Genomic DNA, 16,629 nt, shown 5'->3' on the forward strand with positions numbered 1-16,629 from the left:
CTCATTTACATACAATTCAATTCATTTAGCAGTCCCTTTTCATAGCATCAACTGCTGCTGGCCTTGAAGGTCAGTATCTGTCTGATAAAAGACATCACAAAATACCCTGTATTAGGCCTACATTCTAGGATATAGACATTTTAGGGTATAGAGATGTATTAGCTACACACACACACACACACACACACACACACACACACACACACACAATTACACTTCTCTCACACACATACACACACACACTCTCTCTGTGATGTTAAAATATTAATGAAGCACATGCAGTGGCTGGATCAATAGGGTGGGCAACTTTCCCAGTCTGTACAGGTTGGCTGTGCTACAGTAGATTCCACTTTGTACCACCGACCAGATGGATGACGATATTAATAGTTCATATAGCTGGGAATGAGGCCCCTGCAAATGTCTCTGCTATTGACCACCACACACACACACACACACACACAGAGAGAAACACACACACACACACACACACACACACACAGAGAGAGAGAGAGAGACACACACACACACACACACACACACACACACACACACAGAGACACCTTTTAGTTGGGTAGTCTATATTATCCCAGCCGTGGGTTTGAAATATGATGTAATTGTATATGTCATTGTACTTCCTTAACCTCTAACATAATCGATTGCTTTAATAAACCCTCTACTGGAAGCCCATTCTGTTGATTGAACACTCAAATATTCTATAAGGAATCCACTCTTCATGTTGTATTATATAAGATACGGTATTATGACATGTACATGCATTCTGTTCTGACGTGTCGCCATGCTGCATGGCCCATTCATACCCGACCTCTACTATTGTGACATCCACCAAAGGGAAGAGAATAAAGTCTGTCACGCGGGCGCGCTCTGCTTGTCACCACTGACTGCTGCACACGGAGGAAACGGTACGCTGCTCTCTCTCGGGCTGTGCTCAGACCCTATCTCTTATCTCACCCGCCCTCAGTCTGTTTGCACGCAAAACAGTCCGTTGTTGACTGGAATACGATACGAAGATCCTGCTTCTAGGCAGGTTTTCTACAAGTGTTCTACTGCTCAGTATGCCAGAACGCATGGACTAATTTAACGACGATGGCTTCGTTGCGAATGGTCGCCAAACTCCGGGCTGGAGTTGTCGGATGTACTAAACCGTTCCGCTACGCACTCAAAACAACCCGATCTCCGGTGAAATTACTGCATACGGTAAACTGAAACTACTGTGTGGGAGTAGTGAAAGGAGAGTGCTACACTGTAGCAAGACTTTATAGATGGGACCGCCGCGTTGTTATGTAGACATCCAAACTAGGGTGTTGTGTCTTCACAAGTTTTGCACAGTAGTCTGTTATTGTAGGCCTGCACTGTACATGCTCTGTTGGTTTGGGAAACCGGTAGAGGTCTAATGAACTGTCAAATAGTGAGATTGTTGAGCGAGGGTGTCATGCACGTCGCTGTTTCAAAGATTTTAGTCTTCGTTTCCATCTTAAACTGCACTACTTTGAAGTACACTAGATTGTAACAGAATTACAGACCCTTGAACTAATCAATAGGCCTACCGTGAAAAAGATATAGGCAGTGTAGAGAATACAGTGATGCATTTCAATCAGCAAAGCATTGAATCAAGAGAGGGTTTTCCCTTTCATTCCATCACGTCTTGACATGTTGTTAAATGAGGACTAAATAGCTTTCCTCTCTCTGAATATAGTCATATAATGTAGTGAAACTGAATGCAGAAGACCGGTTGGGGATCTCACACACACACACACACACACACACACACCCTTCCTTGAATTTAATGATTCTCTCTCTCTGTCTCTTTGTCCTCCTTTTCCCCTCTTGTTCTCATTAGCTTCAGATGACTGCACTAAAGTGTCACCTATCCCATGCATAATTAATAAGTTACTGTAAGAGCTCAGTGATTTCCCAACTAGAATATCAACACCATGTCACCCAGAGTGTTGGCATGACAATGAATAATAATACCTAGTCCCCAAGGGCTAATGAGGACACTAATGAGGTTCTTCTCCAAGTTAATGAAGAATGCAATGTGAATTATGTGAAACCTCACCCGTGTGTCAGATTAATATAAACAGTGTGTGTGTGTGTGTGTGTGTTGTGTGTGTGTAATGTCTGGACTCCTTAATGTTTCATTAGAATGATGGCCGTCTGGCAGACACCAGTCAGCAAAGCACAAGAGTGTTGTTAAGGAAGGTGCAGCCAGCCTTCCGATAGGATAGGATGTCTTGGCCCGGGGCCTGAAGGGTCATTTAATGTGCTTTGATCCCAGTAGACGTGTCCCTGTACCACCCATACCTTACTACTGCTGCTGTGCTGTATCTCTGTCTCTCTGACCCTGCACTTCACTTCGGTCATTCTGTGGGGAATTACATTTGTGCAACGTCATCACATATGGTGAATAAACTAAGTGTACAAAATATTCCATGACACAGACTGGCCAGGTGAATCCAGGTGACAAGCTATGATCCCTTATTGATGTCGCTTGTTAAATCCACATCAACCAGTGTTGACGAAGGGGAGGAGACTGGTTAAATAAGGATTTTTTTTAAGCCTTGAGACAATTGAGAATGTCTGCCATTCAGAGGGTGAATGGGCAAGGCAAAATATTTAAGTGCCTTTGAATGGGGTATGGTAGTAGGTGTCAAGAACTGCAACGCTGCTGGGTTTTTCAAGCTGAGCAGTTTCTTCTTTGTCTCAAGAATGGTCCACCACCCAAAGGACATCCAGCCAACTTTACACAACTGTGGGAAGGAAGCATTGGAGTCATGGGCCAGCATCCCTGTGGAACGTTTTCAACACCTTGTAGAGTCAATGCCCCAACGAATTGAGGCTGTTCTGAGGACAAAAGGTGGGGTGGTGTAACTCTATTTTAGGAAGGTGTTCCTAATGTGAGGGTATACTCAGTGTACAATTACCCCACATTTTCTACACAGCACCACACATCACTGTCAACCAGAATGGAAGGGGGAGTTGACTTTTCATAGTCACACTTCAATGACTATCACCAGATTGATACTCTTGTGAAAGCAGCCCCGCTTCCGGAGGGGGAAGGTCATCAAAGTGTAACAGTATAACTTTATACCGTCCCCTCGCCCATACCCGGGCGTGAACCAGGGACTCTCTGCACACATCAACAACAGTCACCCACGAAGCATCGTTACCCATCGCTCCACAAAAGCCGCGGCCCTTGCAGAGTAAGGGGAACCACTACTTCAAGGTCTCAGAGCAAGTGACGCCACCGATTGAAACGCTATTTAGCGCGCACCACCGCTAACTAGCTAGCCGTTTCACATCCGTTACAAATCCGTTACCCCCCCCCAGACACTGACAGATGCACACACACTGTTTATCTGCTCCTGACAGGCCCTCTTGTCTGATGAGTCAGTGTGTAATTGAGAGGCTTTTATCCATCTAGAGCCGTGATTGGAGGGAATTACAGGAGTCAGTCGTCCAATCACTAGATCTGACTGGCTGCCCATCTATCTGTTTGTCAGGGTCGTGTTCAGCAGGGAACGGTTTGTGTAATTAATGCTTGGATAAGCTTATTTACTATTATGTATTGATTTATTTTCCCCTCTTTATGCGGTGCGCGCTGCACCGAACACCGATAGAATTATCACAGTGAATGATTTGAATGTTTATGTGTCAATTAATCCCGTAAGGGATGGGTTGCCAACTTGTGATTTGACACGAAAATAAAATGTCACTCATTCATTCATACATTGTCTTCTCAATGGACAATATGGGTAGTAGCTTATCCCCTGGTCTCTTTTTCAAAACATATCCACCAACTGAATAGGACCCCTGATGCGATCTTTCTCGATTTAATATGGAACAGGCCAGACTCCTCACCTTAGAGTGCTGAGCATTAAAAGAGTTTAAAATCCAGAAGTGCGTTATTAGCTACCGCAGACTGCAGTTAAAGGATGTCGTGTTTGGAAATGAAAACCCCTGGGGATATTTTTAACTGGATGTATTAGTCATTGTAGCTTGCATGATTCCAGACTGTCAGTGCCACTTCCCATCTCTATCTGCCTTTGTGAAACAAGAGCACCTTGGTTCGACCCAGATAAGCTAACATGAAAAATGCTGAGTTGAGGAGTAACGGGGTATATGAATATGGGCCGTATGTCCTTCAATATGCCCTTAGACATGTCCAGGGGGTATAAGCCAAACATTAACAGCAGGAAGCTAGGAGCTTGGTTCTACTCTGCTCTCCTCTCTCTCTCTGCTCTCCTCTCTCTCTCTGCTCTCCTCTCTCTCTCTCTCTCTCTGCTCTCCTCTCTCTCTCTCTCTGCTCTCCTCTCTCTCTCTGCTCTCCTCTCTCTCTCTCTCTCTCTGCTCTCCTTTCTCTCTCTCTCTCTCTCTCTGCTCTCCTCCCCCTCTCTCTCTCTCTGCTCTCTCCTCTCTCTCTCTCTGCTCTCTCCTCTCTCTCTCCCTCTCTCTCTCTGCTCTCCTCTCTCTCTCTCTGTGTCTTTCTGTCTGTGGCTATTAAATCAATGATGATGCAGATAGATGATGATGATAATAATAATAATAATAGGAAAAATAATAAAACTCAATGAGTAATAACAATGAACAGGACAATACAGAAAGAAATGAATGAGGACAACAATGAAATAGTTAAGAAAAACCGTTAGCAATGTTGTTATGGGCGTGGCAGGAGGTTCCATATACTGCAGGTAATCTGGCACAAAGAGGTCTCTCTCTCAGCACACCCCACACTGCAACAATGTGTGGTGGCTTTAGCAACACGGGTCATATTTCACTCCAGTATGACAGTAATTGGGAGACTGGGGAGCCAGAGCACCATGGTATCTAAACCACTCAACCACTCTATCCATCCATCGTTATTCTAGCCATCCATGCTGCCTTTTGCATGGCATTTGCCTGAAGATATAGTAACTCCTTTGTCAGATCTCAATTGGATAAAATCAGCTGTTGTATAGTGAGTGGGCTGTCATTTTAAAGGTTTATGGCTGCATATTTCTACCACTGCACTCCCATATTCCTGCTTTATAACCAGAGCCTATTGGGGATTTATCCTGATTTCATGGGACATGTGGGTTGCCAAATAATATTCTCCAAAAAGCCAGGAGAATGGAGTTGTAATTTCACTCGCTGCTTAACTGTTGGCCCACACAACAACAAACTATGAGGATGGTAATGATGGATGTTCCTATTAATCTGTATTGTGAGAGTGAGTGAGACCCCCCCCCCCCCCCAAGCTGCAGAGCAAGAACTAGCCAGCTCACTGTCACTATTTCACCTCCAGCTAAAGCAGACTTGTCAGAACCTATTAGTTGTAGTATCCAGCCTTATTCCACACTCAATGTAACCAACATTGCTTTCTTCAGTTCTATACAGCCTCCTAGTCAAGTGTCCATCCTGCTATTCCATTTGTGTAACCATCATTATTTTGCCAAATACAAACTATTAGTCTAGACTTGATTCATCGCACCCTGGATTTTACAATGCCCAGGGAATCAATGTAATGAATGTGGTGTGTCCGTTTAGAGACTCTTCATTAGTATTCCCTTCCCCCATCGGACCGCACCACACTCCTTTATTATAGAGTAGGGATGTGTCCCAAATGGCACCCTATTACCTATTTAATGCACTACTTTTTTTTCTTTTTTTTTACCGTTTATTCAGTTTTACACACAAGACAACACAAAACAATATTATTAATATACTCAACTAGAAAAAAAACATTTTAAAATTATTTTTTTACCTTTTTAAAGATACTGTACTTTAGACAAGTTAAACACACCAGGCAGAAGGCTACAAAGGTTAAAGGGCAACCTGTAGTACTGGGACAGAGCAAACACCATTGTTCCTGTGAACAGTCAAGGGATAAGGGTGGAGAAATGCAACCACTCACAGACAGTCATGGCCACAGACCGACCATCCACTGGACCAAAAATAAAGTTTACAATGCTTTAAAATAAAAAAATGAATAATAATTGTATGTAAGCGTGAACAAAATGTAAAACATAAATAAATAAAAAAACAGGGCAAAACAAGCTCACATTTTAGTCTCTGACTGGGCAAGATGAACAAGGCATCCGCAGGTCAATCAATAAGCACATCATCTTCACCTTAATGCCCCCCCCCCCTCCCCCCAGACTTATTTTTGTTTTAAAATGAATGCCGTCAGAGGATGGACTGTTTAAAGTAAGACCGGAATGGAGCCCAAGCTCCAAGGGTTCCCACATCTATTAAATGTAATTTTTTTCTAGTTTCAGAGAGCACAACACATCCCTCACCCAATATTTATAAGATGGAGGAGCTGCCATCTTCCAGTTCTGTAGTATTAGCCGTCTAGCTAAAAGAGTTGTATAAGCAACAGTGTCTGACTGAATTCTTGATAGGGGGGTACCTATGGGCAGTACTCCAAAAAGGGCTGTAAGGGGAGACGGATCTATAACAGTGTCATGTATATCAGGGAAACATTTAAATATGAATTCCCAGAAACCTGACAGTTTATGACAGCCCCAAAACATATTCAACAGTGTGGCTGGTTCCATTTTACATCTGACACAGGTAGGATCAAAATCAGAGAATATTCTTCCAAGTTTGGCCCCGGATCAGTGGATACGGTGAACCACCTTGAATTGAATGAGGCTGTGTCTAGTGCTAAAATAGGACGAATGCACCCTGTGCAGCACAGATTTCCAGGTGTCTTCCACAAGTTCCTCCCCCAAATCCTTTTCCCATCAAGTCTTTAAAGACACCAAATAGGGGTTCTGTAAGTCATTAATGATTGCATATACATCTGAAATTGCGCCCCTAGGAAGCTTGTTCAGCTCAAAACTGCTCTCTATAGCTGTATTCGCAGGCCTATGTGGAAATTCAGGTGTGTTAGCTCTGACAAAGTTCCTAGTCTGGAGATAGTGGAAAAAGTGGGATTGGGGGAGGTTGAACTTTTCCTGTAGCTAAGCAAAAGAGGCAAATGTATCATCAAATAATAATTGGGCTAGTGAGGAGAGGCCTAGTGAGTGCCAGTTGGCAAAAGCCCCATCATTCAAAGTTGGAGGAAATAAAATGTTCTGATTGATTGGGCCTGATAGAGAAAAGCCTCGGAGGCTAAAGGCAAAACGGAACTGATTCCAAATTTTAAGAGACTGCTTTACAATTGGGTTGACACACCTTTTGCCTAGGGACACTGGGACTTTCTACCAATCCGTGGTACCTTTCCATCCAAAATAAAATACATGAATGTTTGATCCAGTGAATTAAAAAAAGATTTTGGAATAAAAAGGGGTAAACATTGAAATAAATAAACATTTGGGCAACACATTCATTTTGATGACATTTATCCTTCCAATAAGAGAGAGGTAGCGAATTCCAAAAAGTAAAACATTGTTTCTGTAACGGTTTTCTTCTGTGGACGAAGGATCGGACCAAAGTGCAGCGTGGTTAGTGTTCAACATGTTTAATAAAGACAATAAACGTGAACGCTACAAATAACCAAAACAACAAATGTGAAAAACCCAAACAGTCCTATCTGGAGCATAGACACAAAGACAGAAGACAACCACCCACAAAACCCAACACAAAACAGTCTACCTAAATATGGTTCCCAATCAGAGACAATGACAAACACCTGCCTCTGATTGAGAACCATATCAGGCCAAACGACAAACCCAACATAGAAACACAAAACATAGAATGCCCACTCAGCTCACGTCCTGACCAACACTAAAACAAAGAAAACACAAAAAAACTATGGTCAGAACGTGACAGTTTCAAACTGTATGCTAGAGCAACAAAGTCTTCTTGAAACAAATTTGAATATTTCTTTGTCACTTTAACTCCCAAGTAGGTGAATTGATCCCGGACAATCCTAAACTGAAAACTTACAAAATAGCACTTTAAAGCAGCCTTATTTACAGGAAAAAGCTCACTCTTGCCTATATTCAGCTTGTACCCTGAGATTGATCCAAACGTTTTAAGAACAGATAGGGCACGTGGCAATGAGGTATCAGGGTTAGAGATAAACAAAAGGAGGTTGTCAGCATATATCAAGACTTTCTGCTCTAAGCCCGTCCTGATTATACCTTGAGTGGCATCATTAGAGCGTAGTACAATGGTGAGAGGCTCGATTGCCAAAGCAAACAGTAAGGGGGAGAGTGGACAACCCTGTCTGGATCCGCGGTGCTTTAGTACACTACTTTTGACCAGAGCCTAACAGTTGGGACTCAGCCTAGCAGAAGATGGATGGTGGGACGTCACTCAGGCAGAGAGGTTTATGTGTCTACTGTGCTCTCATTCTGTGTCAATGCCATTCTCTGTGACTGCATCACTACTCGTCTTTGTGAGAGGAATTGACGTGTTGAACACACCGAACTGTCTGTTCAAACAGCTAAAACACAGCTCAGACACCCATACATACCCCACAAGACATGCCACCAGGGGTCTCTTCACAGTCACCAAGTCCAGAATAGACTCTGGGAACCGCACAGTATTACATAGAGCCATGACTACATGGAACTCTCTTCCACATCAAGTAACTCAAGCAAGCAGTAAAATCTGATTTAAAAAGCACAAAGTGCACTGTGAAGACACACACACACTGTAATATTGTAGTATTGTGGATATTATATTGTAGATTTGTAGTATTAGAGTAATGATGTAATTATGTGTTGTAACTGTTTAATCCTGTTTGGAACCTTGGCAGCAGCTGATGGGGATCCTAATGTTTAAATACTAAATGGACATTAATACCTACTATTTCATAAATGGGTTGTGACAGAAAAACTGAGTGGTGATATCCCCCGAGAGGCTATTTGTTGCCAGTTTCCATGGGATTTCAGTCCTGTGGTATCCAGTAGAGGCTCAGTTTCCATAGGATTTCAGTCCTGTGGTATCCAGTAGAGGCTCAGTTTCCATAGGATGTCAGTCCTGTGGTATCCAGTAGAGGCTCAGTTGAGGAACTATTGAGATGCATTCTCCTCCATTTGGAGTTTCTGCCGTTTTGAAGCTCTTTACCTCAGGGAATTAAAATTCAAAGACTGTAAAATGGGTTTTGCCTGTCCATATTCTAACCTTCAGAATGATACACTGGTGTTAAAGATTTGATCAGATATAGTTAGCCTACAACAAAGAGGAATTACAACAGTAGTGACATAAACATACTATTTTCAGGGAATGTCAAGTAGTCTTGGACGGCATACCGTGTATTGGGGTTATTTTAAAGTACCGACCGTATGCTTTTCAATTCCGCCAATTAAAAACATTTCTATTGTATGTTTACAAATGGCACAGGGAACAACCGTGACAATTCACTGTTGAGCAGCACAAGATAGGTGATTCACTACTAATGTTTGCCTGCTAAATATCTTAACTAGAAGAACTATCTAACTATTTTCTCCAGCTCAGAGCTCCAGCTATACATTTGGTTTGCTAACTTGCTAGCTATAGGTGGCTAGCTTGCAAGATTGTGTTATAGAAGTTCACAAACACTCTCTTCAAAAGTTGTCTAAACTGTCACCCAACAGAGAAGAATGTCTTATTGCCTCAGTGTCAGATTGCTGTCCGGCTGGCTGGCTGGCTGGCTGGCGCTCTGTGGCTAAATCTGCTGCCTCACTCCTGTCAGTCAGCCAGTGTCACAGTAACCACTATCTTAAGGAGCACCCTGTTTGGGTAAGAATTAATATAAACATGCAGTGCTTGACTTGGGCTGGAGCTGTCCGAAGCGCTGTACCAACGATAGACCACAGCCTGTCATTTCAAATGGGAACAAATGAGCCATAGTGGTGGGTAGAACAAGCAAGGAGGTGGGCAGAGCCAAGCACGAGCTAGTGAGATCCTATTGGTGCGTTCTAGCATGTATTTGCATATTTCCATTTGAACACCTACTCTGTGAAGTGCGCGTGCACAATAACTCAATTCACCTTTGCGCTTCTAAACAACGTCATTTTTTGAAACTGGCAAAGGGTAAAGTCTACAAAACATAATCTGTTATGAACAGAGTGGACTATATGTTTGGGAACAGAACTATATTCAGATCAAATGTTTCATCGTTGAGTAAATGATTAGAATGTCGGCCCAGATCCATCTCATTCCATCTTCTCCCACTGCTGTTCACTGGGCTTCCTCTCACTAACATATCTGCAGGGTTTCCTAAACTCAGTCTGATGGGTTCTGATGGGGGTACAACAGTTGAACTAAACTCAGTCTGATGGGTTCTGATGGGGGTACAACAGTTGAACTAAACTCAGTCTGATGGGGGTACAACAGTTGTACTAAACTCAGTCTGATGGGTTCTGATGGGGGTACAACAGTTGAACTAAACTCAGTCTGATGGGTTCTGATGGGGGTACAACAGTTGAACTAAACTCAGTCTGATGGGTTCTGATGGGGGTACAACAGTTGTACTAAACTCAGTCTGATGGGTTCTGATGGGGGTACAACAGTTGTACTAAACTCAGTCTGATGGGTTCTGATGGGGGTACAACAGTTGAACTAAACTCAGTCTGATGGGTTCTGATGGGGGTACAACAGTTGTACTAAACTCAGTCTGATGGGTTCTGATGGGGGTACAACAGTTGTACTAAACTCAGTCTGATGGGTTCTGATGGGGGTACAACAGTTGAACTAAACTCATGGGGCATTTAAGTTATATTCTTCAAGAATAAATAGTTACATATTGTTAACTTATAAGTTCAAAAATGAATATAGTAACTGCAGATTGCCCCTTTTAACTATGATTACCTATCTATTAATGAAACACTGATGTCAGTAGGGAATGTATCTGTGACGGGAGGTGCACTGACACACATTCTCAATGACCATGGCTAGCTGTCACCCTGCTCTTAATCAATTCCAGATTTGTATTGGTGAATCTGAATCCATGATGAAGGGTGAGGAGTAATGAGTCAGCTCAATGATTGGCCAAAAATCAAGGAATAGAATCGGATTGACACTCCGTTAATGGCTGCTGATGAGAACAGATCAGTTAAATGAATGCACTTTGAAATGTCAAGTAGCCCAGGGCCCTGTATTCATAAAGCATCACAGTCATAGGGGTCTTTTCAAATCAGAGTAAATTGTTCCTGTTTTGTAGACACCTTTTGTCTCTCAGCTCTCACTTTTGACTGTGTAGTAGACTTGGACTGCCATAGTTATCACTACGCAGCAGTGGAGGCTGCTGAGGGGAGGACGGCTCATAATAATGCCTGGAATGGTATCAAACGTGTGCTTGATACCATTCCATTGAATCCATTCCAGCCATTACTATGAGCCGTCCTCCGCTCAGCAGCCTCCACTACTATGCAGGTTAGCGGGTTTGTGTGGTCAACCTGCTATCGTTGTTTAGGCCTATAACTAAGGAGTTAAAAAGACATAGCTGGTTCAGTTGCTCTTTTAGAATGGAACCTTTTTCTGCCAAGCGTGATAACTAGTTTAATTTGCATATACATTTTGGAATGAATCTAAAATGTTTTATTGAAGATCTTGGAACGCAGGCAAGATTATGCGACAAGTATGCACACTGTTCTACAATGGTTATCTTATGCTCTCATATGCCATGCTACCAACTGACTGACAGTCTGAATGTACCTCGAATAACTCAAGGAAGGAAGCTGACAAGCCAGAAAAGTTCTTGTCATTTTCTGCCTGTAACTGTTATTGTAAGAGGCAGGCCACTGGCCATCCAATGTGCAGTTCCATGTTTTAAGAGGAATCTCCTGAAAGAATATCTATTTGTGAAAAATTAAAAGGTGGATTCTCTTCAGTTTTTCAATCTCTTTTGGGAAGCAATTGACAGTGACACTTTCCAAGTTTATTGGTCCCATACACATTTAGCAGATGTTATTACGGGTGTAGTGAAATGCTTGTGTTCCTAGTTCCAACAGTACAGTAGTATCTAACAATACACAAATCTAAAAGTTAAAGTATGCAATTAAGAAATATATAAATATCAGGACGAGCAATGTTGGAGTGGCATAAACTAAATACAGTAGAATAGAATACTATATTTACATATGAGAGGAATAACGCAGTATGTAAACATTATTAATGTGGCCAGTGATTCCATGTCTCTGTATATAGGGCAGCAGCCTCTAAGGTGCAGGGTTGAGTAACCGGGTGGTAGCCGGCTCGTGATTGCTGATTAATATGTTTGTGTGGTTTTGGTAAGAAAGGGTGAGATGTTACGAAACCCACTTATCTAGGCCTAGCTACCTGCCAGTTATCTACTACTCACTTACACACTTCTATTCCTGACACACGCTCAATATATTGTTGATCTACTCTGCATTTCAACTAGGACTTGAATACAGCAGCTGACCCTTAGCTACTGCAGTCTGTTGTCTTAACAGTAACCTCCCTGTAAAGAGGAGTAAAAACTCTTCAAGTTCCAGCTCTCTATCATTTCTGCTTTATCACCATGTCCCCTGAAGTATGCAGAACACTCGTTTGGAGAGCTGTCATGGGGAGGACGTCCTATACTCATCCAACCTGCTTGACTGTTACATCCGCCTCGCTCTGCATGCTGCCTCTCCCTTTTTCTTTCTTTTAGTCTTTCTGCTCTCTCTCTCTCTCTCTCTCTCTCTCTCTCTCTCTCTCTCTCTCTCTCTCTCTCTCTCTCTCTCGCTCGCTCGCTCGCTCGCTCGCTCTCCCCTCTCTCTCTCCCCTCGCTCTCTCTCTCCTCTCTCTCTCTCGCTCTCTCTCTCCTCGCTCTCTCTCTCTCTCGCTCTCTCTCTCGCTCTCTCTCTCTCCTCTCTCTCTCTCGCTCTCTCTCTCTCCTCTCTCTCTCTCGCTCTCTCTCTCTCCTCTCTCTCTCTCCCTCTCTCTCTCTCTCTCCTCTCTCTCCCCTCTCTCTCTCTCTCTCCTCTCTCCCCCCTCGCTCTCTCTCTCTCCTCTCTCTCTCTCTCTCTCTCTCTCCTCTCTCTCCCCTCTCTCTCTCTCTCTCTCTCTCTCCTCTCTCTCTCCATGTTCTCACTCAGCTGTCTTTCCAATCGTTGCCCACTCTCCTTCTCTCTCCATGTTCTCACAGCTGGATTTCCCAATTATTGCCCCCTCCCCCCCTCTCTCTCTCCCACTCTCTTTCGCTCACCCTCCCTCTTTTTCTCTCTAAGAGAATGTTGTGGAAAGGAAAGCGAGAAGATAAATGCCTTGACTCAAATCACTTTCATGGTACAGTGCAGCCTGAGCTCATGACAGCAGCCGGTAATTTGGTTTCTCCATCCCTCTGTTTTTCATCCCTGGCCCCTAGAACTGTTTATTACATGGGAACCATTCAGAAGGTCAAATAGGGGGTGCTTGTATTTGTCCTGTTTCACACCTGCAAATGTCTAACCTGTACAGTGTAATGAAATTGAAATGTTTTTTTTTTGTTGCATATCCCACTTCCCCTGAGACACCCTCTAGAGTGGGGTCACGGCCAGGGATCAGCCACTCATGATGGCGACCCTGGAGCAACTAGGGTTAAGTGCCTTGCTCAAGGGCAGATCGACCAATGTTTCACGTAGTCGACTTCACGTAGTCAGCTTCACGTAGTCGGCTTCACGTAGTCGGCTTCACATAGTCGGCTTCACGTAGTCGGCTCAGGGATTTGAACCAGCTTGGCCTGCCATGCAGTTTCCTCGTGGAATGCAAATGCCGATTACTGATTTGTTATGAAAACTTGAAATCGGCCCTAATTAATCGGCCATGGCGATTAATCTGTCGACCTCTACTTGATATTGGTGGGAACTGAAACACGCTGTCGATCCAGACCATCCCAAACATGCTCAATGGGTGACTTGTCTGGTGAGTATGCTGGCCACGGAAGAACTGGGACATTTTCAGCTTTCAAGAATTGTGTACAGATCCTTGCGGGCCGTGTATTATCCTGCTGAAACATGAGGTGATGGCGGCGGATGAATGGGACGACAATGGGCCTTATCTCTGCGTTCAAATTGCTTATCCCTGGCCTCCCGGGTGGCGCAGTGGTTAAGGGCGCTGTACTGCAGCGCCAGCTGTGCCATCAGAGTTCCTGGGTTTGCGCCCAGGCTCTGTCGTAACCGGCCGCGACCGGGAGGTCCGTGGGGCGACGCACAATTGGCCTAGCGTCGCCCGGGTTAGGGAGGGCTTGGTCAGTAGGGGTGTCCTTGTCTCATCGCGCACCAGCGACTCCTGTGGCGGGCTGGGTGCGCTAACCAAGGTGGCCAGGTGCACGGTGTTTCCTCCGGCGCATTGGTGCGGCTGGCTTCCGGGTTGGATGCGTGCTGTGTTAAGAAGCAGTGCGGCTTGGTTGGGTTGTGTATCGGTGGACGCATGACTTTCAACCTTCGTCTCTCCCGAGCCCGTACGGGAGTTGTAGCGATGAGACAAGATAGTAGCTACTACAACAATTGGATACCACGAAATTGGGGAGAAAAAGGGGTAAAAATTCAACAAAAAAAAAAGTGCTTATCCCTGCCCATACCATAACCCCATCGCCACCACTGCCTCACTACGTTGACATCAGCAAACCACTCGCCCACACGACGCCCTCCCAAGTGGCACAGCGGTGTAAGGTACTGCATCTCAGTGCAAGAGGCCAATATCCAGAGGCCAGTATCATCCGGGTTTGGCAGGGGTAGGCTGTCATTGTAAATAAGATTTTTTTCTTAACTGACCTAGAGGTTAAGGTTAAAGGTTAAAACAATATACAATAAAAAAATCACACGTAGTCTGTGGTTGTGAGACCAGTTGGACGTACTGCCAAATTCTCTAAAATGACATTGGAGGTGGCTTATGGTAGAGAAATTAACATTAAATGATCTGGCAACGACTCTAGTAGACATCAGCATGCCAATTGCTGCTGTGCTGAACCTCAACTTGAGACATCTGTGGCATTGTGTTGTGACAAAACTGCACATTATCCCCGCATAAGGTGCTGCTTAATCAGCTTCTTGATGTGCCACACCTGTCAGGTGGATGGATTATCTTGGAAAAGGAGAAATGCTCACTAACAGAGAAGTGAACACATTTTGTGCTCACAGTTTGAGACAACCTTTTCTATTATGCACATAGCAACATGGTCTAGGAAAAGGCGGCAATTAAACAGTGCACTCTGAACCGTGAACAGCAACCCCTGTCTAACGGGGGAGAAAGCGCATTTATTAAATTATATTATTTTTATTGCACAATTGTTGTTAATATTACCATCTAGAATTTCAGTAGCACATGTCTTAGTGATGGATTGCCTTCCCCACGGGCTCCACAATGGATCAGTCAGACAGGCGCCAGTCATGTTTTTGTTGTTACTGCTCTACTATCGACCAAACAATCGGCCAGTCGACTAAATGGGTTTAGCCCTAGAACCAGCAACGCTCTAACCGCTAGGCTACCTGCTGCCAGATAGTCTTTGTTTCCTGGGCCGTGTCCAGCTGCACCCAAAAGGATAACTCCTCCTCTTCTGGTCAGTCAGTTGGTTGGTGCTAAATTCCAGTACAGATCGCCCCATAGCCCCTTGTACTGTACCACCTAGACACTCTTCTAAATGATTTGTCAGAGCTGGGTAGGTGTGAGGTGGACCCAGACTGGCCACACTATTGGTCTGTTGGTGCTGAATTCCAACTCAAACACCAGGCCCCTAGTTCTTAGACACTACTGTAGATAGGATTTGATAGGTTTAAGCCAAATGCAATTGCTCAACCATTCCTTCTGATAGGTTGGTATGTTGCTTGCACCAATCAGAGACGTTCAGATCTACAGGAATGCCTATTGGGGAAAAGTGGCAAAGGGACCATTCAGCATGAGATGGTGTTAGAACCCTGGGTTGTGGTATAGTGGGTGGTGGGAACTGAAACAGGGCCCCCACGAGGGGCCATAGCTCAGCCTGTGACAGGAGCCATAATAACTGGGTCTGGTCCTGCCTGCCTGCCTGCCTGCCTGCCTGCCTGCCTGCCTGCCTGCCTGCCTGCCTGCCTGCCTGCCTGCCTGCCTGCCTGCCTGCCTGCCTGCCTGCCTGCCTGCCTGCCTGCCTGCCTGCCTGCCTGCCTGCCGGCCAGCCACTGGTGAAATTAGCCAGCCTGTGACTGTCACCAATCAATCACCATGATGTCCCCTGATGAACACTACTGGCTATGGCTGCTGCACCTTACTCAGGAGGAAAGGACAGTTTATCACCAAGCTGCTGCTGTACTGACCCTCTGAAAACCAACTTACGTTCTGGCCTGGACTCCAAACTGTTAGTGGTGAAACAGAGTATATCACTTTGAACTCCTGGCTGACTATACAAGTGAAGGAGGAAAGGACAGTTTATCATGATGCCACTGTGCTGTGTCTGACTCTGAGAACAAACCACTCAAAGTGAATATAGTTCCTCTGGGGTGGAATCTGTTCCATCATGCAGTCTATTGTTTTGAGATATGGAATATTACATTTGGAGATAAGAAATGAGAGATCAGCTGTAGCTACTAGCCTCTGTTCCTTGAAGGAGTCACACAATGTGTGAATGTCACCGAAGGGCCAGGGCGTTGTGGCTGCAGCAGTTACCTCAACACCGTGCATATTGATTGGATGAGGGAGGCAGGGGAGAGAGGGTGGGGATTTGTGTTTTTATTTCACAGGCGGCAAGATGTGGTGGAAGAGTGCACGTCTAATTGAACATCGCTGGTGATGCTG

General features: G+C 44.5%; 1 protein-coding gene across 1 annotated transcript in view; it reads left to right on the forward strand.

Annotated features, from left to right (window-relative positions):
• The first annotated feature begins 888 nt into the window (after positions 1-888).
• Positions 889-16,629, forward strand: part of LOC139396701 (calcium uniporter protein, mitochondrial-like) — a 29,019-nt gene continuing 13,278 nt past the window's right edge. The window contains exon 1 of the mRNA XM_071143653.1: positions 889-1,215. Coding sequence (XP_070999754.1) covers positions 1,105-1,215 — 111 coding nt within the window. The 5' untranslated portion in view covers positions 889-1,104. The remainder of the gene's footprint in view (positions 1,216-16,629) is intronic.

The sequence above is a fragment of the Oncorhynchus clarkii genome, unplaced genomic scaffold (genome assembly GCF_045791955.1).
Source record: "Oncorhynchus clarkii lewisi isolate Uvic-CL-2024 unplaced genomic scaffold, UVic_Ocla_1.0 unplaced_contig_9616_pilon_pilon, whole genome shotgun sequence".
NCBI classification, from domain to species: domain Eukaryota; kingdom Metazoa; phylum Chordata; class Actinopteri; order Salmoniformes; family Salmonidae; genus Oncorhynchus; species Oncorhynchus clarkii.